The 25,467-nt window shown below is 48.7% G+C and overlaps 2 protein-coding genes across 9 annotated transcripts in view; one reads left to right on the forward strand and one right to left on the reverse strand.

Annotated features, from left to right (window-relative positions):
* Positions 1-2,225: 2,225 nt before the first annotated feature.
* Positions 2,226-5,236, forward strand: Pld6 (phospholipase D family member 6). Of its 2 annotated transcripts, none has more exons than XM_004668991.2 (2): positions 2,226-2,649; positions 4,671-5,236. In XM_004668991.2, exons 1-2 carry the CDS (start codon positions 2,226-2,228, stop codon positions 4,916-4,918), a joined length of 672 nt encoding a protein of 223 aa, XP_004669048.1. In that variant the 3' UTR covers positions 4,919-5,236. The 2 variants fall into 2 exon arrangements, with proteins under 2 accessions (XP_004669048.1, XP_044987573.1); XM_045131638.1 differs by having other exon boundaries at positions 2,226-2,645; positions 4,671-4,823.
* A 12,519-nt stretch (positions 5,237-17,755) lies between these two features.
* The window catches only part of LOC101600100 (myosin phosphatase Rho interacting protein), a 135,654-nt gene continuing 127,942 nt past the window's right edge, over positions 17,756-25,467 (reverse strand). For 4 of the 7 annotated variants that reach the window (XM_045130682.1, XM_045130678.1, XM_045130680.1 and 1 more), the window contains 4 exons: positions 24,961-25,047; positions 23,347-23,509; positions 22,105-22,190; positions 17,756-18,496 (listed from right to left, as the gene is read on the reverse strand). In XM_045130682.1, coding sequence (XP_044986617.1) covers positions 18,425-18,496; positions 22,105-22,190; positions 23,347-23,509; positions 24,961-25,047 — 408 coding nt within the window. In that variant the 3' untranslated portion in view covers positions 17,756-18,424. Of the gene's footprint in view, positions 18,497-21,550; positions 21,617-22,104; positions 22,191-23,346; positions 23,510-24,960; positions 25,048-25,467 lie in introns of all 7 variants that reach the window. The other 3 variants (XM_045130679.1, XM_004669057.2, XM_045130681.1) reach the window with 2 other exon arrangements.

Genomic DNA, 25,467 nt, shown 5'->3' on the forward strand with positions numbered 1-25,467 from the left:
GTGTGTGTGGTATATGCATGCCTACGTGCCCTTGTGGTGACCCCTGTGCTCACCTGCGGTAGGGTGCACTCTCGCCTGTGGTAGCCAGAACGGATCGTGGGATGTCCACTCCATTCCTCTTCTGCCCATTCTTAGTTGGAGTCTCATGGGATACTGGAACTTGCTGTTTTTTTACAAGCCCAGGCAATCTCCTAGTCTTTTTGTTCCCCTTTACAGCACTGGCTTTACAGGCACACATGGCCATACCCAGCTGTTTATGTGGGGTCTGGAGATTTGAACTCTGGCAGTTCTAAGCCACTGCGGGCCCTCATACTTGCTTAGGAAGTACACTTCACCACTGAGCAATCTCTCCAGCCTTTTTCTTTTTTTCTTTTCTTTTCTTTTCTTTTCTTTTTTTTTTTTTTAGGTAGGGTCTCACTCTAGCTCAGGCTGTCCTGGAATTCACTATGTAGTCTCAGGGTAGCCTCAAACTCACTGCGATCCTCCTATCTCTGCTTCCTGAAGTGCTGGGATTAAAGGCATGAGCCAATACACCTGACTTCTCCAGCTTTTTTCTGTCATTATTAGATGCGTTACATCTGTGTGGGTTAGTCCAGTAGGATATGACATAGTTAGACTATTATATGTATGCGCCCATTCTCTCTTTCTGTCTGCCTCTTTCTCTTTCTGTCTATCGCTCTCAAATAAGTAAATAAAACAAAAAAATTTAAAAATGTTTTATTTATTTATTAGCAAGGAGAGAGATAGAGGGGAGAAGGGAGACAGAATGGCCATTCCAGGGCCTCCAACCACTGCAAATGAACTCCAGACGCATGAGCCACCTTGTGCATCTGCCTTACATGGGTACTGGGGAATTGAACCTGGGTCTTTGGGCTTTGCAGGCAAACTCCTTAAATGCTAAGCTATCTCTCCAGTCCCCTTTTATTTATTTATGAGAGAGAGAGAGAGACTGGAGAGAGAATAGGTGCACCAGGGCCTCAGCCACTGCAAACAAACTCCAGATGCATGTGCCTCCTTGTGCATCTGGCTTACATGTGCTCTGGAGAATTGAACTGGGGTCCTTTGGTTTTACAGGCAAACGCCTTAACTGCTAAGCCATCACCACTAAGCCATCTTTCCGGGCCCCTCTTTAAAAAATATTTAATTTATTTGAGAGAGAGAGAGATTGAGAGAAAATGGGTGGGATACACCAGGTTCTCTAGCCACTACAAACAAACTCTAGACGCATGCACCAAACTTATGCATTTGGTGCCTAGGTACTGGGGAATGGAATCTGGGTCCTTAGGCTTTGCAAGGCAAGGGCCTTAACTGCTAAGCCATCCAGCCTCATGGCAGGAGTTTTTGAAGTTGTCACGCTTAAAGACCAGCTGAGCAAACTTCCACCAGGACTCCGGAAGACGGAAGTGGGAAGAATCCATACTGACTCTTGTTTTAAAATTTTTATTTATTTATTTTAATTTTTTGCTATTTATTTATTTGGGAGCGACAGAGAGAGAAAGAGGCAGAGAATGGGCGCTGCAGGGCTTCCAGCCACTGCAAACCAACTCCAAATGCGTGCGCCCCCTTGTGCATCTGGCGTGCATCTGGCTAACGTGGATCCTAGGGAGTCAAGTCTCGAACCAGGTTTCTTAGGCCTCACAGGCAAGCGCTTAACCGCTAAGCCATCTCTCCAGCCCCTGACTCTTGTATTTCCTCTGTGGGTGATGACAGGCTTGCCCAGTGCCTGTCTGGTTGCCCACGGCAGCTTCATCTCTGGGCGGAAGGGGAACCGTCTTCCAATAATGGAGTGGGGGAAGCACTGGGATCCAGGTCTTCAGCTGTGCATGGCTTCCCAGCCATTTCTTACACTTTAAGACCCTGCCACTGCCCCACCCAGCTGCTTCCTACCGTAGTACAAAGAAGGGGGTGCCCTGAGAGCCTATAGTAGTTTGGAGCTGGGGAAGTCAGGGCATGCGGTGCAGGTGCAGCCTATGGCGGGTGGGCAGTGAGTGGAAGTGGCATAGCTGGCTTAGATGACCCCTAACACTCTTCTTTTTCAGTGGCTGCAGTTTAGTTTGCATAAGGGGGCGGGGCCTGGCACGGAGGGCGGACCCAGCTCGCGGCAGGGGGCGGGGCTGGCACGTGAGAGGGCGTGTCTATCTTGCGGCAGGGGGCGGGGCCTGGCACGTGGCCAGTGCGCAGGCGCGGGGCGTGCGCCCGGGTCGGACTTCTCTGTCGCTGTGGCGATGAAGCGCTCCAGTTGGCGGTTGTTGGTGGCGGCGGGCGCGGTCTTCGCGCTGGCCCTGGAGGCGTTGCCCTGCCTGGTGCGCTGGCTGCTGGCGGGACGGCGGCCTAGGCGCGAGGTGCTCTTCTTCCCTTCGCAGGTGACCTGCACCGAGGCCCTGCTGCAGGCCCCGGGCGCGGCGCCCGCCAGGCCCCCCGCGGGCTGCCCGTGCAGCCTGCCGCACAGCGAGAGCTCGCTGAGCCGCCTGCTGCGCGCCCTGCTGGCCGCCCGCTCCAGCCTGGAGCTCTGCCTCTTCGCCTTCTCCAGCCCGCAGCTCGGGCGCGCCGTGCAGCTGCTGCACCAGCGCGGGGTGCGCGTGCGCGTCATCACCGACTGCGACTACATGGCCCTCAACGGCTCGCAGATCGGCCTGCTGCGCAAGGCAGGTAAACCGCGGCTCCAAGTCGTCCCCGGTGGCCTGGTGACTGGGGGAAGGTGCACGGGCCGAGGAGTCGCGCTCCGTAGAGCAGTCGTCTGTTCTGTGGTGGAGTGCGACTTTTTTTTTTTTTTTTTTTTTGAGGTAGGGTTTCACTCTAGTGCAGGCTAAACTGAAATTCACTATGTAGTCTCAGGTGCCCTCGGATTTATTATGGTGGTCCTCTTACCTCTGCCTCCCAAGTGCTGGGATTAAAGGCGTGCGCCACCACGCCTGGCTGGAGTGTGACGCTTAAGGAGCGTTTAAAGTGGGGACCCCCACCGTCCTCAGGCTCCGATGGTAGCCTTGGGAGGCCAGATGATTGGGAACCCCAGATGAAAATAGCTGGCAGGACTTAAGGCATGAAGCTTTAAAAAGAACGCTGTGGGGAAAAAAAAAACACAAAAAACCCGCTGTGCCCAACCCTTGGCAGCCAGGAGTGAACACACAAGGGAGCCGCAGATGACCAGGGCTCAGTGTCAGTGACTATTGAGCGCCCCCACCCCCCGCCCCAGTGGGGGGCGGTGTTCCCTAATCACAGGAAAGCAGGCCCAGCCAGATAATGAATAAGCACTTGTTTCTTAGCTGCAAACCCTGGGTCCACAGGTATCTCTGCTCAGGCTACACCAGGAACCCCTGACCTAGTCTACCTGTGGCCACTATCCTACCTTGAGTCTTGGGCACTGCTGGAACGCCAATCTTGGTATCTGGATCCTTTAGACATGTAGGAGAACCTTGCATGTCCACCTTTGACCTGGTGGTGACTTGACAGGTGAGGGGAGCCCTTGGGAAGTCTTCAGGTTGCAGAGTGCTCTTAAAGCCCCCATTCCTTTGCCTGGCTTTCTGCTGCCTTGGGATGGTGGAGCTCGCTGGGCCTGCTCCAGGATGGTCAGTAGGTGGCTGTCCATCAACACTCATCAATAGGAACATTGTGTATATGGTAGGGCCAGGTGCTGGGGACAGTAGTGTCATGTCTTTGTGGAGAAATGCACAAAGCTGAAGGGTCTAAAAGACTTCAAAAAGGAGATCATGCAGGAGGAAGGGTGGTGGCCAGGACAACAGTCCAGAGGCAGTGACCTCCCCTGTCTTTATGGATGGAGAGGCATCTTAGAATCTTTTTTTTTTTTTTCTGGGAAAAAGAGATTTATTTTGGCTTATAGGCTCGAGGGGAAGCTCCACGATGGCAGGGGAAAACGATGGCATGAGCAGAGGGTGGACATCACCCCCTGGCCAACAGAAGGTGGACCACAGCAACAGAAGGGTGTGCCCGCATCTTAGAATCTTGAACTAGAGCAGCAGCAAGCGGGCCTTTGTGGCTTGTAAGTGCCAGGTTTTGTGGTGGGTTGAGCAGGGGCCAAAGGACAGTTTGTGGTAGTGGTGGGGGTAATCTGAGAGACCCTGGAGAAGAAAGCAGATGTGGCCCTTGCTGTGGGCCACAAACTAGGAATTGTAGGAAAGAAGTTGAGGGCTGGGGTTGAGGACTTGCTTAGCCCTGTGGAGGCCCTGAGTTTCATCCCTAACACCAGTGCTCCCAAAACATTTATCCCCTCACCCCCAAAGAAAGGAGCTTTCAAAGGCAGGGTTTGGGCGGGGGCAGCTTCTTTTCTGTCAGCTCTTTAGGCACCCTGGGGAGCAAGGCTGCACTCCCCCTGTCTAGGCCTCTGTCCTCCCACTTGTTGCTGAGCGAGATGACAGGCAGGGGGATGCCACATTCCTCTGCCGGGCTGCCTCGGAACCATGGGGGATGTGAAGCTGCATTTAGACTTCAGGCCTAGTGGTGCTGGTGGTGGAGGTGGGGGGTCGGTCCCCAGAGGAAAATGTGTGGTGCCACCCACAACCTATTCTCCTCAGGAGAGTCCCATGTGGGCTGCTTCTTGGATGACACACATTGCTTTCTCCCTGCAGGCCTCCTGGGTTCTGCCTCACAGCACCAGCAGGCCAGGCAGTGGCTGTGCCTGCGCAGGTGTAACGAAGGCTACCTTGGTCCCACAGGTATTCAGGTGAGACACGATCAGGACCTGGGCTATATGCACCACAAGTTCGCCATTGTGGATAAGAAGGTGCTCATCACCGGCTCCCTGAACTGGACCACACAGGCCATCCAGAACAACCGCGAGAATGTCCTGATCATGGAGGACGCCGAGTACGTGCGGCTGTTCATGGAGGAGTTCGAGCGCATCTGGGAGGAGTTCGACCCCACCAAGTACAGCTTTTTCCCCCACAAACAGCATGGTCACTGACTGTGTCCTGGCCAGCTTGCCCTGTCCCTGAGAACGCCCCCTCCCTCCTCTTTGGAGCAGCCTCTTCTGGCTGGCAGGAGCACTGGTCGTGTTGCTGGCCTTACTGCTGCTTCTGCACAGAAACCGGGGAGGCAGTGGCGTGGGTGGTGCTGCCGGCTATCTTAGAGAAGTTGTTTTGATAGGCAGGTTGTCCTCAAGTGCCTTCCTGGCATCTTTAAGACGTTCCTGGTGTTGCTCTTCGGCAATTGGCCTTCTATCTTCCCATGTAGAGGGAAGTACAGATGGCCAGAAGCACCTGTTGTGCTATTTTTTCCCTCCCCACCCTTACTTTTTTTTTTTTTTGAGACATGGTCTCACTCTAGCCAAGGCTGGCCTCAAACTTTCAGCGATCCTCCTACCTCACCCTCCCAAGTGCTGGAATTAAAGGCATGCATCATCCCTGGACTTTTTGTTTTTGACATCCCTCATGTTCATAATCAGTCTTATGTATTTAGAAATGCCCTCAGTGAGTTCACTGAGCAGCTTTCTGTTCATTGCAATGGATCGTGTGCTGTTCACACGGAGAAGTGTGTGGTTGTAACTGGGCATCCATAGGGAGATAAGGGGACCAATCATCTCACATGTTTGCAAAATATTTCAAATAATTTTTTAATAATGTGTATGTTATGTGCAGGCAGCTCAAATGACATTGGAAAGTAGTTTTGTCATCCGTCTGTGACAATTGTGTGGCTATCTTGAGGTCAGTCTGAATGGGCGAGGGTCTCTCCACCTCATGCCACCATTGGGTTGCTCAGTACATGTATTTTCCCTTAATGTGACTTTTGATTTAGTGTTATGCAAGTAAAGCTGATGTTGACTTTGCAAAAGGCAGTATGCACGGAAGTGGTTGCATTAAATACTCTTTTCCACATCTGGAGTCTGTGATTATGTTCTAGAAAGTGAGCAGGGGAATCATTGTCTCATGAGTGACAATGCAGTGGGCTCCTGGCCCATTTGAACAAAAGTTGTTCTGAAATGTGTCTGCTTCTGCCTATTTCATCCAGGGAGTGACTACTCATTGTTAGGGACAGTCAAGGGATAGGCACTGAGAGTCAAGACACAAACCCCTGAAGAGCACCAGCATTGAGTTACTTGGACAATGCATGGATTAGTGGTTCACAGAACATCTCAGCTTCTCTGATACTATTTTCAGACCTGCAAGATAGATGCACAATTTCCAGCCGTTTTTCTCTCTGCCATTCACACTCGCTTTTAGGAGCCTTCATCTTCAATGGAAAAATCCCTAGAACTAAAATGGTTACTTTCTCTCTAAGTGGGCTCTCGGCCTACACATGTCCCCCTAACAGGATCAGTACCAGCCTCCACAGGCGAGTATCCTGAATAAACACTGCTGTTGTGCTAAGCATCAAACTTGACCTGGAATAGTGTGCCTGTATGTGTTCCCCTGGGCTCCTTGACTCTTGTTCCCCACCCTCTGTCCAGAGCTATCAGGAGTAGAATAGCCTAGCTGCTTTCAGGGATATGTAAAGACAATACCTACTGTTTCCACCATCTTGGCAGCAGAAGGGAGTTGAATCTCAGTCTGCAGACACTAGTCTAGTTAAGCTTTCTGAAAAGTTTAAACCTCCTTTAAGGAAATATGGTTGTGTACCTAGGGCTGTTCCTCAGCTGTGGCATCAATGCCCAAGAGCCCTGAGCAGATCAAAGGCTTCAAGCAGAGCACAGAGACCCCCAAGGGTAGTGTCAGCAACAGAAGCCAGTACTTGATTAAAACATCCTTCAGGCAGCAGCAGCTGCTCAGTACTATTCTGGTGACAGCTCCTTGGAGAGAGGGGATACCTGGCTTCTGATCTGACCTACCTAAGGTGGTGACATGACATTCCACATGCAAGAAACTGGAGTCACATTTGAGCCTCCACCTTTGCCTTCAAGATTGTTTACCTTTAAAGAAACTTTAAGCCGGGCATGGTGGTGCACACCTTTAATCTCAGCACTTGGGAGGCAGAGGTAGGAGGATCTCCGTGAGTTTGAGGCCACCCTGAGACTACATAGTTAACTCCAGGTCAGCCTGGACCACAGTGAGACCCTACCTCGAAAAAACAAAAAAAAACTTAAATAACTTCTCTCCCCCAACTCACTTATTAACTTAGTGGTTAGGGCTGTGACCTCCCCCCCCCCCCCCCGAGGTAGGGTCTTACCATCCCAGGCTGACCTGGAATTTACTATGTAGTCTCAGGGCGGCCTCGAACTCACAGTGATCCATCTACCCTTGCCTCCCCAGTGCTGAGATTAAAGGCATGTGCCAGTACACCCAACTTTGTTTTATTTTTGGATGCAAAGTGTCATGTAGCTCAGGTTGGCCTCAAGTTTATTAATAGCTGAGGCTGGCTTTGCCCTTGAACTGTCTTCATCCCCCAAGTTCAGGGACTATAGGGGTGCGCCACCACTGCTAGCTATGATTCTCTTTGCAGTTTGTGAGTGGTGTGAGGTAGGTCTGGTGCATGTCTCAGCACCATTTGTTACAGGATTTCTCCCAGTGGATGGTACTGACTCTTGCTGAAAGTCAACTGACCATTCATTGAAGGCTTGCTATGTCAGTACCACATAATCATTTTGTATGTGTGCTGTGCATGCACATATGTACACATGAGCACATATGTAGGTGGAGGCCAAAGGTCAATGTTGGGTGTTTCCTGTCACTCTTTTCATGCTCTGAAGCAGGGTCTTTTACTGAACCCAGAGCTCATAAATTGAGCTAGACAAACTACCCAGCAAGCCTCTGAATCCTCCTTCTGCCTCATCAGTGCTGAGACTACAGGCATGTCCTACCATACCTGGCTTTTACTTGGGTGCTGGGAGTCTGAAACCAGGTTCTCATACTTATGTGAAGAGCACTTTGCCCAGCTTTCCAGCACCCTGTATCCGTATTGAGACCTGATGGCATTAACTAACCCTTTGTTCATTTCCAACAATGATTTAGATATTCAGGGACCCTTACATCTCCGTATGAATTTCAAGATCAGTACAAGCCAAACAAAAAAAAGCTAGAATTGGTGGGTGTAGCAGCTCATATTTTTAATTCAGGCGTTCAGGAGGCTGAGTTAAGAGGGTCTGCTATTAGTTCAAGGCCAACCAGGGGCTACAGAGTGATCAGGCCAGGGCTTCAAAACAAATGAAAAAAGAACTCTAGGATTTTGGTATGTTGTATTTATAGGTGAAATCAGGCAGTATTACCATCTTAAATCCTCTAGTCTGTGGACATGGGCTGTCTTTCTATTTACTTATACCTTTAATTTTCAATGCTTGTAGTTTATGATTATTGATGTTATTTACTATAAGTGAATTAATTTCAGTTTTATACTTCATAGAGATACAACTGAATTCTGTATCCTAATCTTATATACTGCAAACATTTTTTTTTGTTTGAGGGAGGGTCTCCCTCTAGTCCAGGCTGACCTATAGTCTTAGGCTGGCCTTGAGCTCCTAGCAATCTCCTGCCTCTGTCTCTGGAGTGCTGGGATTAAAGGCATGCACCACCACACCCTACAAAGAGACTCCTGCAATTTTTTTAACGACTTCCTTAGGAATTTTCACACACAAGATGATTTCATGCCAGCTCCCTCCAGCCAGAGACTGACATGAAGCCTTCAGGATCCCACAGTGAATACCATTAACCCTACTGAGGAGGGACCTCAGTGGAATAGGGGTGGGGGAGAGGGAACATAAGAGTACAACCTTTTGTAAAAAATACAATGTAATTTAAAATTTTTATTCATTTTTGAGCGAAAGAAAGATGGGTATAGGGTGGGGGGGAGGGCTTACTAGGACCTCCAGCCACTGTAAAGGAACTCCAGATGCATGCACCTGGCTTATCTGCGAATCAAACCTGGTCTTAGGCTTTGCAGGCAAGCACTTTAAAGGCTAAGCCATCTCTCCAGCCCATAAAATCTAATTGTAAAAAGTCATTTTATTTGTAAGCAAAGTTTTTTTTTTATCCCATCCCCCACCCCCCAGGTAGGGTTTCACTCTAGGCACCAGGACCTCTATCCACTGCAACTCCAATGCATGTACCCCATTGTGCATCTAGCTTTATGTGGGTAGTGTGAATTGAACTCTAGTTGTTAGGCATTGCAGGCAAGTGCCTTAACCACTAAGACACCTCTCCAGCCCTATATTTTATTTTATATTTATTTCAGAGAGAATGGGTGCACCAGGGTCTTTAGCCACTGCAAACAATCTGGAGACGTGAGCACCACCTTGTGCATCTGGCTTACATGGATCCCGAGCAATCGAACTTGGGTCCTTAAGCTTCGCAGGCAAGCACCTTAATGGCTAAGCCATCTCTCCAGCCTTCATTCTTTTCTTTTCTTTTTTTTGAGGTAGGGTCTTACTCTAGCCCAGATTGTCCTTGGAAATAAATTAATATAAATTATGATGGTTGTTATTCTAAAGCCCCTAAAGAACTGGAACACACTGAAAATAATTTTATATTTTAAAATATTTTTATTTGCAAGCAAAAGGAGAGAGAGAGAGAAGCTGGGTGTGGTGGTGCAAGCCTTTAATACCCAACACTCGGGAGGCAGAGGTAGGAGGATCACTGTGAGTTTGAGGCCACCCTGAGACTACATAGTGAATTCCAGGTCACCCTGGGCTAGAGTAAGACCCTACCTCAGGGGGAAAAAAATAAAAATAAAAAATGGGAGGGAGAGAATGGGCATGCTAGGGCTTCCCGCCACTGCAGATAAACTCCAGATGTATGTGCCACTTTGTGCATCTGGCTTTACATGGGTACTAGGGCATTCAACTTGGACCACAATGATTTTCAAGCAAGTACCTTTAACTGCTGCGCCATATCTTCAGCTCCCTATTTTATTTTTACATGTTTTTTTTAAAAAATATTTTATTTATGAGAGAGAAAAAGTAGGCATGCCAGGGTCTCTAGTCACTGAATAAACTTCAGATGCATGCACCATTACATGCATCTGGCTTACATGGGATCTGGGGTACCAAACCTGGGTCCTTAGGCTTCCCAGGATCTTAACTGCTGTCTCTCCAGCCCTTTACGTGGTTTTTAAATGTCCTTTCTGTCCCCTCCCTCCTCGGAGGTAGGGTCTTATTCTAACTCAGGCTGCCCTGGAGTTCACTCTGTAGTCCCAGGCTGGCCTCAAACTCAGTGATCTTCCTACCACTGCCTCCTGAGTGCTGGGATTCAAGGAGCACACCACTATGCCTGGCTTTAAATGTCTTTTTTTAAAATTTTATTTATTTATTTATTTGAGAGAGTAAGAAAGAGGTAGAGAGACATACACACGGAGAGAATGGGTGCGCCAGGGCCTCCAGCCACTGCAAAGGAACTCCAGATGCATGCGCACCCTTGTGCATCTGGCTTACGTGGGTCCTGGAGAACTGAATTGGGATTCTTTGGCTTTGCAGGCAAAGGCATTTCTCCAGCCCTTAAATGTCTTTTTGTTTTGCTGTGTTTAATAATGTCTTTAACTTGGTTTCTAATTAAGAGAGGTTTTTTTTTTTTTTTTTTTAAAGGAATTTACTATGTAGTCTCAGGGTGGCCTAGAACTCACAGTGATCCACCTAACTCTGCCTCCAAAGTGTTGGGATTAAAGGCATATGCTACCACGCCCAGCCCCAAGAGACTATTTTTAAAAAAATATTTTAATTTTATTATTCATTTATAAGACAAGGGAGGGATAGAGGGAGGGAGAATGGGCTTGCCAGGGCCTCCAGCCACTACAAATGAACTCCAGATGCATGTACTGCCATGTGCATCTGGCCTACATGGGATCTGGGAGATCAAACTTGGGTCCCTAGGCTTCGCAGGCAAGTGTCTTAATCACTAAGCCATCACTCCAGGACCCCTTCTCTGTTTTTCTGAATCAAAGATTTATTATTTATTTATCTGGCTTGGAATTCACTATGTAGTCTTAGAGTGGCTTTGAACTCACAGCAATCCTCCTACCTCTGCCTCTGCTGGGACTAAGGGTGTGTGCCACCATGCCTGGCTCTCCCCTCCTTTTTTTTTTTTAAAAAATTTTTTTGTTTTTTATTTGTTTATTTGAGAGCGACAGAGAGTGAAAGAGGCCGATAGGTAAGAGAATGGGCATGCCAGGGCCTCTAGCCACTGCAAAGGTCCCCCAGACATGTGCGCCCTTTGAGCATCTGGCTAACGTGGGTCCTGGGGAATTGAGCCTCGAACCGGGGTCCTTAGGCTTGACAGACAAGTGCTTAACCGCTAAACCATCTCTCCAGCCCTCCCCTCCTCTTTTTAAGACAGTATCTCGTTATGTAGCCCAGGTTAGTCGGAGACAGGCAAGAATGAGGGAGTAGTTGAGCCACCTGGGACTCTGCTTAGGCAGAAAATATGCTCTCTCCTACACAATGCACCTACCAACTTGTTGGGAAGCTGGCACCCCACCTGTACCTGCACTTATACCCTGCTCCATACAATTAACTAGTTTTTCCCCTCCCAGGAGAGACCACTGTTTGTGATAAGAACCTACTGAAGTTTGTTCTTAGATCCAGATCGGAACAGCAGGCCACCCAGTCTGGACTGGTTTTGGATTCATGCATGGTGAGGCAAACTGTGTTCTCTAAGTGAACTTTTATTTATTTTTTTTTAAATTTCTTTTGTTCATTTTTTATTTATTTATTTGAGAGCGACAGACATAGAGAGAAAGACAGATAGAGGGGGAGAGAGAATGGGCGTGTCAGGGCCTCCAGCCACTGCAAACGAACTCCAGACACATGCACCCCCTTGTGCATCTGGCTAACATGGGACCTGGGGAACCGAGCCTCGAACCGGGGTCCTTAGGCTTCACAGGCAAGCGCTTAACCACTAGGCCATCTCTCCAGCCCTCTAAGTGAACTTTTAATGAGAAAACCCTACTTACCATGTTATGCATTAGGTGTCATTTGTGTCCAGCTTACATGGGTAGCTTGGTAATTGAACCCTGGGCTGGCAGGTTTTGCAAGGCAAGCACCTTTAACTACCTAGTCATCTTCCCAACCTATTATTTGTTATTTTACATTTACTCTAACAATAATTTTAATAAACAAACAAGTCTGGACTATGATGTAGAATAGAATGCATTTTCCTTTTAAAACAAAAGGCCTATTTTTATGGCTGAAGATGAGGCCAACCTAAGTATATTTCAGGGCTTTGGGTGCAACTCAGGATTGTCTAGCATCCATGAGACCCTAGGTTCCATCCCCAGTATGTGGGTGTAGTGGCCCACATTAGCCCTAGTTACTTGAGAGGCTGAGGTAGGACTGCTGAGTTTGAGGTTGACCTGGGACTACATGGTGATTTCAAGGTTAGCCTGGACTAGAGTGAGACCCTCACCTCCAAAATACAATACCAAAACTTAAAACAAAACAAAAACACCCCAAACCATAAGAGGACTAGAGGCTGAGGGCCACAGTACCTTGATTAATGAAGGTATCACTATCAGTATTTTAGTCCCTGAAGTTCCAATAATCAAGTCATTGTTTCTTAGATTCTAGATATAAAATATTTGCTGTAGCTGGGCATGGTGGCGCACGCCTTTAATCCCAGCACACGGGAGGCAGAGGTAGAAGGATAGCTGTTAGTTTGAGGCCACCCTAAGACTACATAGTGAATTCTGGGTCAGCCTGGACTAGAATAAGACCCTACCTGGAAAAATCAACCAACCAACCAAACAAACAAACAAAAATTACTATAGCTTGTATGTGAACATGCAAAATGTGTATTTTTAGGTAAAATCTACTAATGCAAAAATGCGGAAAACTAATCCAAAAGTCTGAGAAGCACTAAAAAAAAAAAAAAAAAAAAAAAAGAAAGAAAATAAAAGCAGACTGAGGTGGGGGAATGGCTCAGCAGTTAAAGGCACTTGCCTTGTGGCCCAGGTTTGATTCACCAGTACCCACAGAAAGCCAAATGTACAAAGTGGCACATGTGTCTGGAGTTCATTTGCAGAGGCAGAAGGTCCTGGTATATCCTCTCTCTTATAAAAAAATAAAAAAAAAATAAACCAGCTTACCAAATTTACATAAAACCCAGCTCACTCCACCTAGTATCTCCAGGACACTGACCAGTTTGTGACTCAGGACTTTTAGGTTGAAGTTTGCACCTGTGATTCAACACCCCAGACACAGTGTGCAAAGGGCGATGCAAAAATAGTTTATTATGATATAGTTCATGTAAAATTAGGCAATATTTACACAATAAAAATGGTTAGCTATAGCCATGGGACTCTAGCAAAGTCACACAAAGGAATAAATATTTTGATGTTAGTACTTCAACTGTAGTGAATACTTGATCACAAACTTTGTAGGAAAAGTCACACCATAAAAATCTTGGACTTGAGAGGCAGTCTGAACTGAGCTCAGGACACTGTCTTCAGAAGGCCATACCCTGGGCCCATCATTCCAAGGCATCGCAGAGCTGAGGCCTGACCTGGTCCTCACTGTGCTCACAACCTCCGTGGCTCAGTGAGTCTGAGCCTGGTTTTATTTATTTTTTTCTGCACATAGTTTTTAGTTCAGAGATCAAGACTGATTACATCAGAACAGAAACTAAATTCCAACTATGATGATATAAGCCAGTAACTGCTGAAAGTGAGTGGAGTGGTCCTGTGAGATGTCAAGAGCTTCTATAGATAGGAGCCACCTGTGTTTCTTGTTATTCCTAAGACTGCACCTCCCTGGAAGACAGATGGGCAGCGGATCTGAGCCACTCACCCTGACCAAGAGTGATTGCTGAGGAACTCCTGGGACTGGAATACTGCGTACTTAATACAGTTCACTATGCAAAGCCACACGAGCTAATTACCACAGAACTGGTTCTGAATCCTAGCATTAAGACAGTAGGTAAGTGGTTAAAACCAAAGGCAAATCCTAAAATCATTTTAAATCCATTAACTGAAATTTTGTGGTAGAAATATAATAATGAATTTAGGTTTCCTTTACAATCTATTCCTAGCTAAAATAAAACTAGATATGTGACTAATTTATGAATGAGAAGAGCCAAGAGCACATCACCAGCAGGCTGGTGAGCTGTGTCTGATGACAGCTATGATTCAAGCTACATTTCCTTCTGGTAAACATGAGCGTACTGCTGGGGATGCCTCCCTCCACCATGGCAGCTGCACCCGAGTGCACCCGTGTCCTGCAGGGTGCTGTGGCGCCTCTACGCCCCTCAGTGCTGAATGCTAAGTCTCTTCAGTTCTTCACCTGATGAGCTAGCTCCTCGCCAACACCCACACATTGACAGCCCCTGTGGGGTCCCATGCCATCACCAGATACCTGGAGAACAGTGGCCCAGCTGCTCTGCAGAGCCCAGCTCCACAGGCTGTCACAGCCTGGAACCAGATGAGAAGCTGCCTGTGTCCTTAGCCATCACCCAACCCCTAACCAAGAGCCTAAAGGAGTGCCAAGAAGCAGTCAAATCCCTCACTTTCCTTTTTTTTTCCAAGGCGGGAACACCTGCAAAAAGAACCAGGCAGGGTGTCAGGGCTCGTTGTGACTCAAGACGTAGCACACACTCTTCAGAGCTCTGTTGAGTGACCAAGGCTTTTACAAGATGAATCCTTACTGATGGTCTTCCAATGATTGGGTGGGATACACTGTACCAACACCGGCCTATCCACCTTAAAAAAGTGTCCAGGAAATTTTTACAAATCCAAACACACTTTGACAGGAAACTCCCTGCTGTCTTGGCTCAGTAGTATTTACACTGACACTCTCAACCACATCCAGGAAAGTCTACGGCAGAGAAGTGCAGGTTGTGGGCCACACTGAGCGACCTATAGTGTGGTGAAGCAGCTTGCATTAGAAAGCTGTGTGCCCATGCTCTGGTATAGACTCTTAGGAGCTGGGAAGGCAGATGTTATCCCTTTAGCGTGGCAAGGACAGCCGAGCTTTCCACTCCCTCCTTCAGCAGAAGGTTGGAGCAGTGGCATTACCGAGCCTGCCCCAGGACTCATTCTCAAGATGGCTCAGGTTGGACACTCATAAGAGTGGGGACCCAAGCGTTCCCTGTGCTTCTCCTTGATATCAGACTGCATGGAGCCAAGGGATAGTTGAAGGTCAAGAGAAGAAAGCTCACTTGGTGTCGAGGATGTGTATGCAAGCCCACCTTGACAACTCTGCCCAGGATGCAGGCTGTGTGGTTCCGGCCACAGTGAGGAGCGTGTTCAATTTCAGCACAATTCTCTGTGGATGGAAGTCATTGTACCATCTCCCTTCAAAGGGAAGAAAATGGCAGTGGATGTTCCACCAAGTATCTTTCAAACTACTATTAGCTGTGTTTCCTGGATAAATCTCTTGGGGTTTCTTTTGGGCACAGTCTTAAGTTCACAACTGTGTTCTTCTTCTTCTTCTTGTGTTGCTACGGATTGAACTGGAGGCCTCATACATGCCAGACAGGGGCTTTACCACTGAGCTACACCCTCAGCCCATTTGTATTTTAAGACAGTCTTGCCATGTAGCCCAGGCTGACCTAAAACTGGTAATCCTCTTGCTTCTCAGCCCTGAGAAGTGGGAATGCAGCTGTACATACACCCAGTTCACAACTGTCCTACTTTGAAAGCTGAAACTTCCTCTCTTCCCAAGTCCATCAGTCAGCAAATGAGTGGCTGGATCCAAGGTCATGACCCCAGCAGTTTTGAGTCTACCCTTTCCTCCTAACATAGGCTTCCTGAGTGTTGTCTTCTGATGGGTCCGGGGAAGCTTCAGTTCACAGTTTTGTTCTTACTCAGTCAACTACACATTCCCAGCAGGCTGCCCCAGCTGCCCAAGATGCTCCCTACGTGTCGAGGCCCCAGCATCCTCTGGCCTCCCATTCTGGCCCTGTGGGCACAACTGCACAGACAGGCTATAGTCAGTGGCTCTGCACAACACAGGTGTTCCCTGCTCAAGTGCTGGACCCATGTGAGCAACTTGACCCCAGAAAGTGACTCTTCTGTGTTCAGAGGTACGGGTCCAGAGGCATGCATAGGATGTAATTCATGCAGACGTTCACAAGCACTGTTAGATGAAGCCAAACACTTTCCTCATGATTGGCAACTTGCTTGCAGGTGTTAGCATATTACAAAGGAATATTTACAGGAAAATAAAACTGGGCAGCTTTTTTCATTTTAAAAATATTCTCCCCACAAAGTGGGCAAAGTGCACCACTGCTTGTTTAGCTCCGAACAGCCAAAGACTCCTAGCCTACACAGCCCTATTCTCAGCCCAAGAATCCTTCTTTACTACCACAGGCGGACCCCACCTGCATGTCTAGTGCTTCCTCCTTTCCAAGGGGTGGGATGCCCAGCATAGGGGCTGGTGTGGGAGGGGTGTGCGTGGGGGCTGGACAGATGAAGGTACAAAGCAGCCCCACGCAGGCTCTGGTGCTCAGCCCACGTGGGTACCTAGGACACACTAGGGGCACAGGAAAAAACAGCTTCTTGCCTGGTTCACTACAGCCAGAGGTCACTCGCAGGAAATGCAATGACCCATGTGTTGTTGCTCAGAATTACCTGAGTAGCATGGGTGCCACAGGGAGGATGCAGGCTCAGCATCCAGTCTGTTTCTTGGTAAAACTCATCCACCAGATCAGCCTTAGCACAAGTATTGTGATGAATGAGGGACCTTTGCCAGGAGGCTGTAGTGATGGGACAGCTGCAAACTGGCCCATCTTGTCTTTGATCCCAGACACTGCACTCATTCAGCCCATGTCCTAGGACAGATCAAATGCTTTTCTGACCTGTGGGCACTGTCTGAAGTCTAGTGAAACCAGTCTACATAGCACCTGGGGGAGCACAGGGCAGAAAGCTAACTGCACCAAAATCAGAGAGTCTAAGGGGCAGCAGGAAAATCACAAAGGGAACAGGCAGTGGAGGTGTGGTGTGGGTAGCAATCTCCAGCAACATGAAACTGCAGCACCTCAACCCCAGCACCCATATGTTCCTGTGCAGTCCCACGCTAACAGCTCCAAACACCTCCAGTCTGAACAGTATTTTTATACAGATCCACTCTGCACGTGCCGTTGCAAACACAGCATGAGAACAAGAAGTGGCAAGTGCACGTGAGGACCTTCAAAGCTTATGAAAAGGGGAGGCCCAGAGCTTGAGTGTGTTTCAGTAAGGAGTGTGCATGGGATATTTCACAAAGCAGTCACCTTCAGGGCTTTTGTCCTGCCTGTCTACTTAGAGGCTAGACAGTATCAACTCTCTGGAACTGAGGAGATTCCTACATTTTTACCAACCCCACCGACACTAGGGCCGCAGGGACATTAAGAGTTGGTGGGTGGGGTCTACACAGGTAACCTTGACTCTCCTACCTGGCTCCTGCACGGCTGGGGCTTGACATACTGCATCTTACCTGATGAATGTGAATGGCAGAGTTGTTTTTTTTTTTTTTTTTTTTTTTTGGAAGTGCTGTAGAATGTTGTGGGCAGTGAGGGCCTATGCAGATGGATAGAAAAGCTAACTCTGTTAGCACAGGTTGACTGTAATGGCTGAACCAGAGGCAGACACTGCAAGGGAACTTTGCAGAACTCAGATGATCAGCTCTGAGCCTGGGCTGCTACTGTCATCAGTCCTACCAGCTTCTGACTGTCCTCCTGGCTTCATGTACAGGCCTCCTCTCAGCACTTTCTAAAGCAACTTGACAGCAGCTTCCTTTTCAGAAAGATTCACAACCAGCCATTGTCCCCTCTGGATAATCCCCAGAGGACCCCTCACACCTGGCAATTGGGTCTGATGCCCAAGGTTGCGGGTCACCAATCCCAGCTACCATAAGACCAGGGTGCATAGCAAGTGAGGCGCAGGTGGAGGAAGGAATGAGAGGGGCCGGGGGTTTTGTGCAAGATTTAATAAAAAAACAAACAAAAATAGGAATGGTTGCTTTCAACATTTTCCAGGTTGTGAAAGGTTTGCCAGGACTATCTGGGGCATGGCTCTAAGCTGCATTAGTGTGACAAGTACAAAATGCTGTCTTACTCTTGGGTCAAAAGGCAGTGAGGGCAGGCTGCGACACCACCCCAGACCCCGCCTTCTGCAACCAGGCCTGACTAGAATGGCCAGTGGCTGTGCTCTGATCGGTATGGGTCTGCAACCACCCGGTGCCACTCAGCCATGTGCAGCAGAGCGGAGCTGCAGGCAGGTCCTCAAGTGTGCACTCTGAGGCAGGGCTAGCTTATCAACAGGCTGCTGTGCCTTAATACTGACAGTGAGTGCGATAGGATACAGAGGTCTGCTCAGATGCTGGGCGGAGCAGCCTTCCCTACCCCGATGCTTGAGCTTGACTAATTTCAGAATACTATGGAAAAAAGCTGTGATAAAGACAATGGGCAAGTCAGAATCAACACGGCAGGAAACAGTGCGAACATCCCACACACCAGTCTCTCATGCATCCATACCCACAGTTAACGATGACAATAGAAAACGAAGGTGCAGATGAAAAACCACACTCAGGTTGTGCTGCCGCCAGTCAGGAAGGGGTGCATGTTGGGCGGACAGGACGCAGCTAGTCTTTCTTCAAGTCCCTGGATTCAAAGAGCTTCAAGCGTTCCTGCACCGTCAGGCCTTCCTTCAGACTCTAGTGGAGACAGAGCAGGGGAAAGAAGCAATTAGGTGCTAGGTGAGCAGCAGATGGTAGGTGGGCTTTGGTAGCAGGAACAGACACGAGGCAGAGGGCACGGAAGGCGGGCTCCTGATATTAGTGGGCATGCTAGGGCAGAAGGCCCCTGAGAAGTGGTGTTACTGGTAGAGAATGTTCTCTCCTGCAAAAGCTTACTTGGACAAGAAAGGGGGAAAAAGTCAGAGAAACAAGTTAATGTGTCTAAGTAGCTCAACTCTGCCTTAGGCATCTTCAGACTGACCCAACCAGGAAGCACTTGTGCCAAGAACTGGGTACCTACCTACCTATCACTACCCTGCATGTAGGTTTTATGTAACTGGCTCCTTTGTGCTCATGAACTCACAGCCTTAAGACAGACATTCTGTTCTCGTCGTGTATCCTGCTCTCCTGGCACATTCTGGTGGTGTCGCTGCCTCAGGCATCCCTGATCGGGCCTGCTGGGGCCACTGGATCCAGCTGTCAACACACTGCTGAGTGGGCAAAAGGTAGACCAGATAGCCTTTTACCTGGGATCTTGGTACATGGCATGTCAAGTGAAGGACATTTTACTAATGGGATGGATGATGTTTTACTATTTTCCTCAAAGCTTTCATTTCTGGACAAGAAGAGAAACCTCAGCTTCTCAGAGTGGAGCTGGCAGCTCATGTGAGCCACAGCCTGTCCATACCAGTCAACAGATACAGACAGTCTGAGGCACCCACACTGGATGCTGGCATTATGTGCCTAGAGTATGCTGCGACCTCAATCCTGGGCAACTTGCTGACAACATGGGGCTTCCAAGATTGGGGGCCCAGCCAGCTTCCTCCAGGGCTTGAAGAAAGGGCTGGGCTTTGGGTGGTGTTTCTGCCTACCAACTTCCCCCACAACAGTTAAGTGGCTTTTGTTTGTTTTTCGTTGAGACAGGGTATCACGTAGTTGAGGCAATCCTTGAATGAGTGCTGGTTCATACACTTAAAAGCTATGTGTGTATAAATCCACACCTGGCAGTCAGGGTCCTAGAGGTTCTATGGAGGACTTCTGGCCACCACCTGGCAGGTAGCTGAGCATAGGAGGAGGGTGACAGGGACTGGTGACACTGCCACAACTGCTCTGTTCTAGACTTACTGCCAGGCTGCTTTTAGATCTCTGTGGAAAGTGACACTCTGGGACTGCACTGTGTACCTCACAGGCGAAGTTTCTATGTGACAGCCCAGGCTGCAGCAGACCCTGAATGGCCCCTAACCACCAGGATGCATGTGGGTCCAGCTCTGTACTCCCATTCTCAGGGCAGAGAGCAGGTCAGACCCACTGACTGCCCCTTGTACCCTGGGAAGGGCCATCTCTCAGATGCCATTAGCCTCTCTCCTAGGGCTGCACTAAGTGCAGCCAGCTACCTCAGAGCCCAGTCCCCATCCCATGGAGAATCTTCTCTGCTCTGGGTCTCTTGCACAGCAGAGAGGCCACAGCACAGCACCAAGAAAAGGCTGCTTCTGGCCAACTTCACTTCCTGCTTTCTCCTGGTGGGGCTGGCTGAAGGTCCCAAACACATTCAAGGCAACAGTGTAACACACTGCCACTGTGGTTTGGCTGACCCCAATCTGCTCACTGAAGCACAGGATGTCCAGAGGACATTTGCAAAGCTCAGTCTTTCTGCTGGTCCGAGGCCTGCCCTGCACCCCCAGAAACCTGGCCACACCAATGTTGACAGTATGGCGAGTCCATGAGTCTCCTCCTCCCTCCATGGCTCTAGTGGTCTCATCAGCAGAGTGGCACTCTGGCTTCTCATGCAACCTTTGCACTAATGACTTCCAGTGCAGAAGCCTTCAGTATTTCTCATGCTTGCCTTTGACATAGGGACCCTGTCATCACAGAGGCTTCCCAGTATCACTTCCACCCAGGCCCTTTATGCTGGGCTTTGGGTCTGTCTTTATGTCCTGACATAAAGACACATATATGAGGCACACTCTTAATGTTCAGCTTCCTTGGGGTGCCTCAACCTGATCCAAAAGCCCCACTCACTCACAGTGACTGCCATGTTCCCGACAATGGCGGAGTTCACCCTCAGGTAGGGAGGAACATCTCCCATATGAAAACTATGAGTCTAGACATCTAGACTAATCACTATTTTTCATGCTAGGAAAAAGTTCAAACTATGTTTTCAACTATAACTAAACCATGTTTGTATTTAAGATTGATTTGAGACTGGAAAAAATAAGCACAAACAGATTGAGGTTCAACTCGGGCTTTCTCAGTACTCTTCCTAAGGCAAACCTGTTTCCCCTGAGCCTCAGGCTAGTGGCCTTTGATGGCCACCAGAAGGCCTTGGAAGGTGATGGTGGCTGGGCTCATATGCAATAGGAACTGGAAGTTCAGGAACTGAGCTGTTGTCACTACAAAAGGAAGGTCAACCACACAAGCTCAAGGTACAATGTCACTGGTACCACCCTCAGATGGCCACACCCATCTCCTTTGGTGGGAGAGACAGGCTTCTGTATAAAGAATAGTGTCAGTAGATAGTCAACCTTGTGTGTGAGCTGTAAGGCCCTGAGTAACCATCTTCGAAGATGCTACCCATACTGTATCGGTTGGTTCCATGGGGAGTGCAGCAATGGGGCCTGTTCCAATCTAGATTGGAGGGTCCCCCAAGTAGCCCTGCTACTAACTGGATAAATGAGGTCTTTCACAAGAGCAGACTCTGCTTGCCAGGGTATCTGTCAGCCCCGTCTTGACAGAGAGCAAGATGGCTTGTTTCTCAGAGATAGGGTGTGAGCTCAGTGCCGTGCAAATCACCCAGCATGCATGCTGGCTCATGCCCGCCCACCAAGCTGGGCAGGTCTGGGCAGGCCCAGCTTTGTGAAGAGGTTAGAATGCCGGTCAACACCTAGGACAGTCACTGAGATCTCATATGGACTGTGTGTGTGCTTGCCGGAGCAGGATGGATGGAAATAATTACACAGGCGTGTGCTATGGAGGTGTGAGCAGTGCATGCAGAGCTGCCCTGTGTGGGCAGTGGTGGAGTGAGAAGTGTTTTACCTATGTAACAGGGGACCTGGAAGCAGACGCGAGTCAGTTATCCCATGAGACCTGCTCAATTACGGACTGTCAGAGGAAAGAGCAAAATTAAGACAAACACAAAATCAGTCCTAAATGCAGCATGCTGGACATGCCCCTCCACCCACTCTCCCAGACACTCTCCTATTCTGGAAGCACACTGGGGAATTGGCTACTATGTTCCTGAGAAGGAGGGTAGTGGCTTCATATTTTCAAGGCTGGCAGTGTCAGTATGATGACAAGGTTATGCAGGGAACAGACATACTGTGGAGCTGATGAGAGGCCAGGCTAGGGTAAACCTGGCCAAAGGTGCTAAAGGCTCAATCCCTCCATGCACTGCTTCTTGCAGCCCTGGCCCTTTGTGGTTCATCAAAGAACACGGAGCTTGAAGGCACCAGAATCAGTCACCAGCATGGTGACTACACTGGTAGACTGCTGCCTGCACTGGGCTTGGGCCTTGATTTTCACTATTTATCCAGCATCCTTGAGCTCTCCCCCTCCCCACACAAACCAGAGATTGGACCCTGCTCACTCACCTTGGACCTGATGTTTCTGAGTTGCCGGGTGACACAGGATCTGTCTTTTTTCAGGAAGTCAGGGTTGCTTTTAGATTTCATTATGTCTTAAGGAATAAAAAGACTCATTACTTTTGCTGTGTACAAGCCTCTGAATCAGACTGAATGTGTTCAGTGAGTATCACAATGTTACAGTCAGTAACTGTAAGTCACTGATCCAAAAGCCCCACTCTGTAAGTCACAGTAAATCCTTAGAACACCACAGGCGCCAGGTCACCAGGGCGTCACTGGTAGCTACTGAGTCACATGGAGCTGTCAGCAAGGGACAGGGTCTCTCACTCTTGGGGTGGGCACACCCATGGCCCCATTATTCCTGTCTTATTCCTGACATAAGACCAGCATCAAGCAGAGTCAGAACCCTCCTCATGACCCACTCTAACAAGACAGCAGTCCTTTTACTGTTCTGAACAGATAATCCAGATGTATACTGGGCCTTATCACAGCATGGATCTTGTGCACGGGACTTTCATGTTTTCTCTTGCAAGTTTCATGCTATCTTAACACAAAATATCTCCTTGCTAAGTAAGAACTGCAATCTCTGCCACTGTGCACTGGGTTGTGGTTCACAAAATCCCAATCTGCACCGCATGACGGACTGCTTCTAGTTCCTGTCCTGAATGTTCAGAACCAGGTACACACCTGCTTCTTGAAGCTACCATGACAGGTCAAAGGCATACACATTTCTCCCTAACTTTAGGTCTTCCTCCCGCTGGCACACTTGCCCATTGGTCTTCTTCTGAGGCCACCACTGTCACTGCCATTACCCTTTCAGAGTTAGCAACTGTGCTACATACGCCTGATGACCTGAGAGAGAGAAGTTTGTCTCTCCAGAGTGCCAAAGACTTTTCTGTAGGCCTTGTCAGCTCGGCTGCGAGTATGCTTTCTGTGCTGAATGGTGAATCAAAGTTGAGTTCTTGGATATTAGGGAGCCTGAACAGATTTCATGTTTGTAGGGCTCTTGCAAATTTTATGATAAAGCTATTGGATCAAGGAAGAACTTCTCCTTAGTTGCCTGTTGTTCTAGAAAAACACACCAACAAGATCTACTGTTACTATGAAATAACTTCTCCACAGAGCAGTCAAAGCCCAGGGAAGGAGGTTACCTCTGCCAGGCAGCCTGTGTACGTGCACATGCACGTGGGCCCCAAGAAGAAATGTGGCCAAGGGCACCAGGACTCATCATGAGCAGCATGGAGGACTCACCATATCCTGACACGGCAGTGCCCTCGGGGGATTTCTCGCCCAGTGCCTCTGTGGCTGCTTTCAGCTGCTCTTTCAACCTGCTTATATCACAGTCAGCTTTGGCCTTTGCGATGCTGAGCTCCGTGTAGATGTCTTTGTACTTGTCACTTGCATATTTCTTATCCTACAGGAGAGACAGAAGCAAATGGCAGCTGCGGCTAGGAGAGTGCCGAACGAAGGTCTGGCCCCTTAAGGCTGAAGCACTGGGAGGACTGGCTGTGTCTGGAAAATGACCTCCTCCTCACAGAGGTTCAGACGAGATGGGACATTAGGACACATGGGACAGGCAGATGAGGCAGTGAGGGGGAGCACACAGGGCTCAGCGAACTTGCTGTGATCTTGACACTGTCTCATGGCCTTCAGTCAGGAAAGCTCCCTGTGGTGTGTGTCTAATATGTGGTGTATGTACACACTGAGTATATACACAGGCAAGGTGCTGTGTCCCATGCGTGGACACAGAGGCCAGAGAAGAACGTGGATATCTCTCTCTTATTGCTCACTCATGCTCCCTTGAGACAGGCTCTGTCCCTCAACCTGGAGCTGCTGTCCCTCAGCAGTCCACAGGTAGTTTCTGGATTCTATGCCCCCCACCCTGCAGACTGGGGTTACAGACATGCATGCTTTTTTTAAAAAAACAAACAAACAAACACTATTTATTTGAGAGACAGAAACACAAAGGAAGAAGGGAGGGAGGCAAAGACAGAAAGAGAGAGAGAGAGAGCAACAGCACCTGTGTATGGGCACACCAGGGTCTTCTGCCCCTCCAAACTTCAGACATATGCCACTTTGTGCATCTGAATTTATGTGGGTAATGGGGAATAAAACCCAGGAAATTAGGTTTTGCAAGCAAGTGCCTTTAACACCAGGCCCATGCCCAGCTTTTTCATGTGGGTTCTGGGGAACTGAATTTGGTGGTCTCTGGCCCAAGAGGCCCTCATGCAAAGTAGCAAGTGCTTTTAACCACTAAGCCATGTCCCTAGCCCCAATGTTTTGAATTTTTAGGAGAGAGAGAAAGGAGGAGGAGGAAGAGGAAGGAGGAGAAGAGAAACAGACACAGACAGAATGGGCACACCAGGGCCTCCAGCCACTACAAACGAACTCCGGACACATGTACCCCTTGTGCATCTGGCTTACATGGGTACTGGGGAGTTGAATCTGGGTCCTTTGGTTTCATAGGCAAGCGCTTTAATTGCTGAACCCTCTCTCCAACCCTGTTGTGGATTTTCTAAGTGACCCAAATATTTTATCACTTTCCCTTTCTGGCTCTAGGAAACATGGAGAGGAAATGGTAGACTAGACCCAACTGAACAGCAGAATTCCTCTGGGTATCACTGTTCCTGCTCAAATATACAGAAAATTGGAGAACACTACCACACGTCTAGGCAAGGTGGGTGCTTGCTCACTTCTAAGGTACCTGCTTTGCAGGCTGATGTTTTAGGAAAATCTGATTTTGGAAGCACAATCACCATGACAATGACATCTCCCTCAGAGTGGCAGTGTCAAGCTGAGCCCAGTGATGTCTAGAAAAGCCACCCTATGTTGACCCACCCTGCCACTCAGCAGTAGGGCCATTACCCGAAGTGCTGTCTGGAGCTCGTCCTTGAGAGAGCTGATCTCCTGTTTCAGGTACTGGATTTCTGATTCCTTGACCCGCAACAAGACCTGTAAGGAGAGAGAACACTAGCACCGACTCTCAGGAGCAGGAGAGAGCCCATCCTTGCTGACAGCAACAGAACACACGATTCAAACACTGCTCAAAGCAAAGCTTCCACATTACAAACAGAAATGTGAAGAAGGGAAAAACTTCTGTTCTTCTTCCCAGTCTTGAGAACCCTGGCCTCAGCCTGGGGACCAACGTGAGCTCCGCTACTGGCCTCCTGAGCCGTAGCTGCTAAGGCCTAGGACACAATGTTCCTGTAGAAAACACCTCCCAACCCTACTCAGCCCATTCTACTCACCCCATCAGTCTCACAATACTCATTAGAGAGCCACTTTTATGTAAGGTAAAATCTTAAAAATGGGGGATAATCAATGTGCCTTCTGGAGGCATACTAGAGCCAGTCTTCCCTCTTTCTTTCTTTC

The sequence above is a fragment of the Jaculus jaculus genome, chromosome 12 (assembly GCF_020740685.1).
Source record: "Jaculus jaculus isolate mJacJac1 chromosome 12, mJacJac1.mat.Y.cur, whole genome shotgun sequence".
Taxonomy (NCBI): Eukaryota; Metazoa; Chordata; class Mammalia; order Rodentia; family Dipodidae; genus Jaculus; species Jaculus jaculus.

What these genes read in the sequence shown, in the direction of transcription:
- Pld6 (XM_004668991.2), top strand. Translation starts at nt 2,226, where the DNA reads ATGAAGCGCTCCAGTTGGCGGTTGTTGGTGGCGGCGGGCGCGGTCTTC. An exon ending in CGGCCTGCTGCGCAAGGCAG is followed by an intron (nt 2,650 to 4,670) that starts GTAAACCGCGGC and finishes TTGGTCCCACAG; the next exon opens with GTATTCAGGTGAGACACGAT.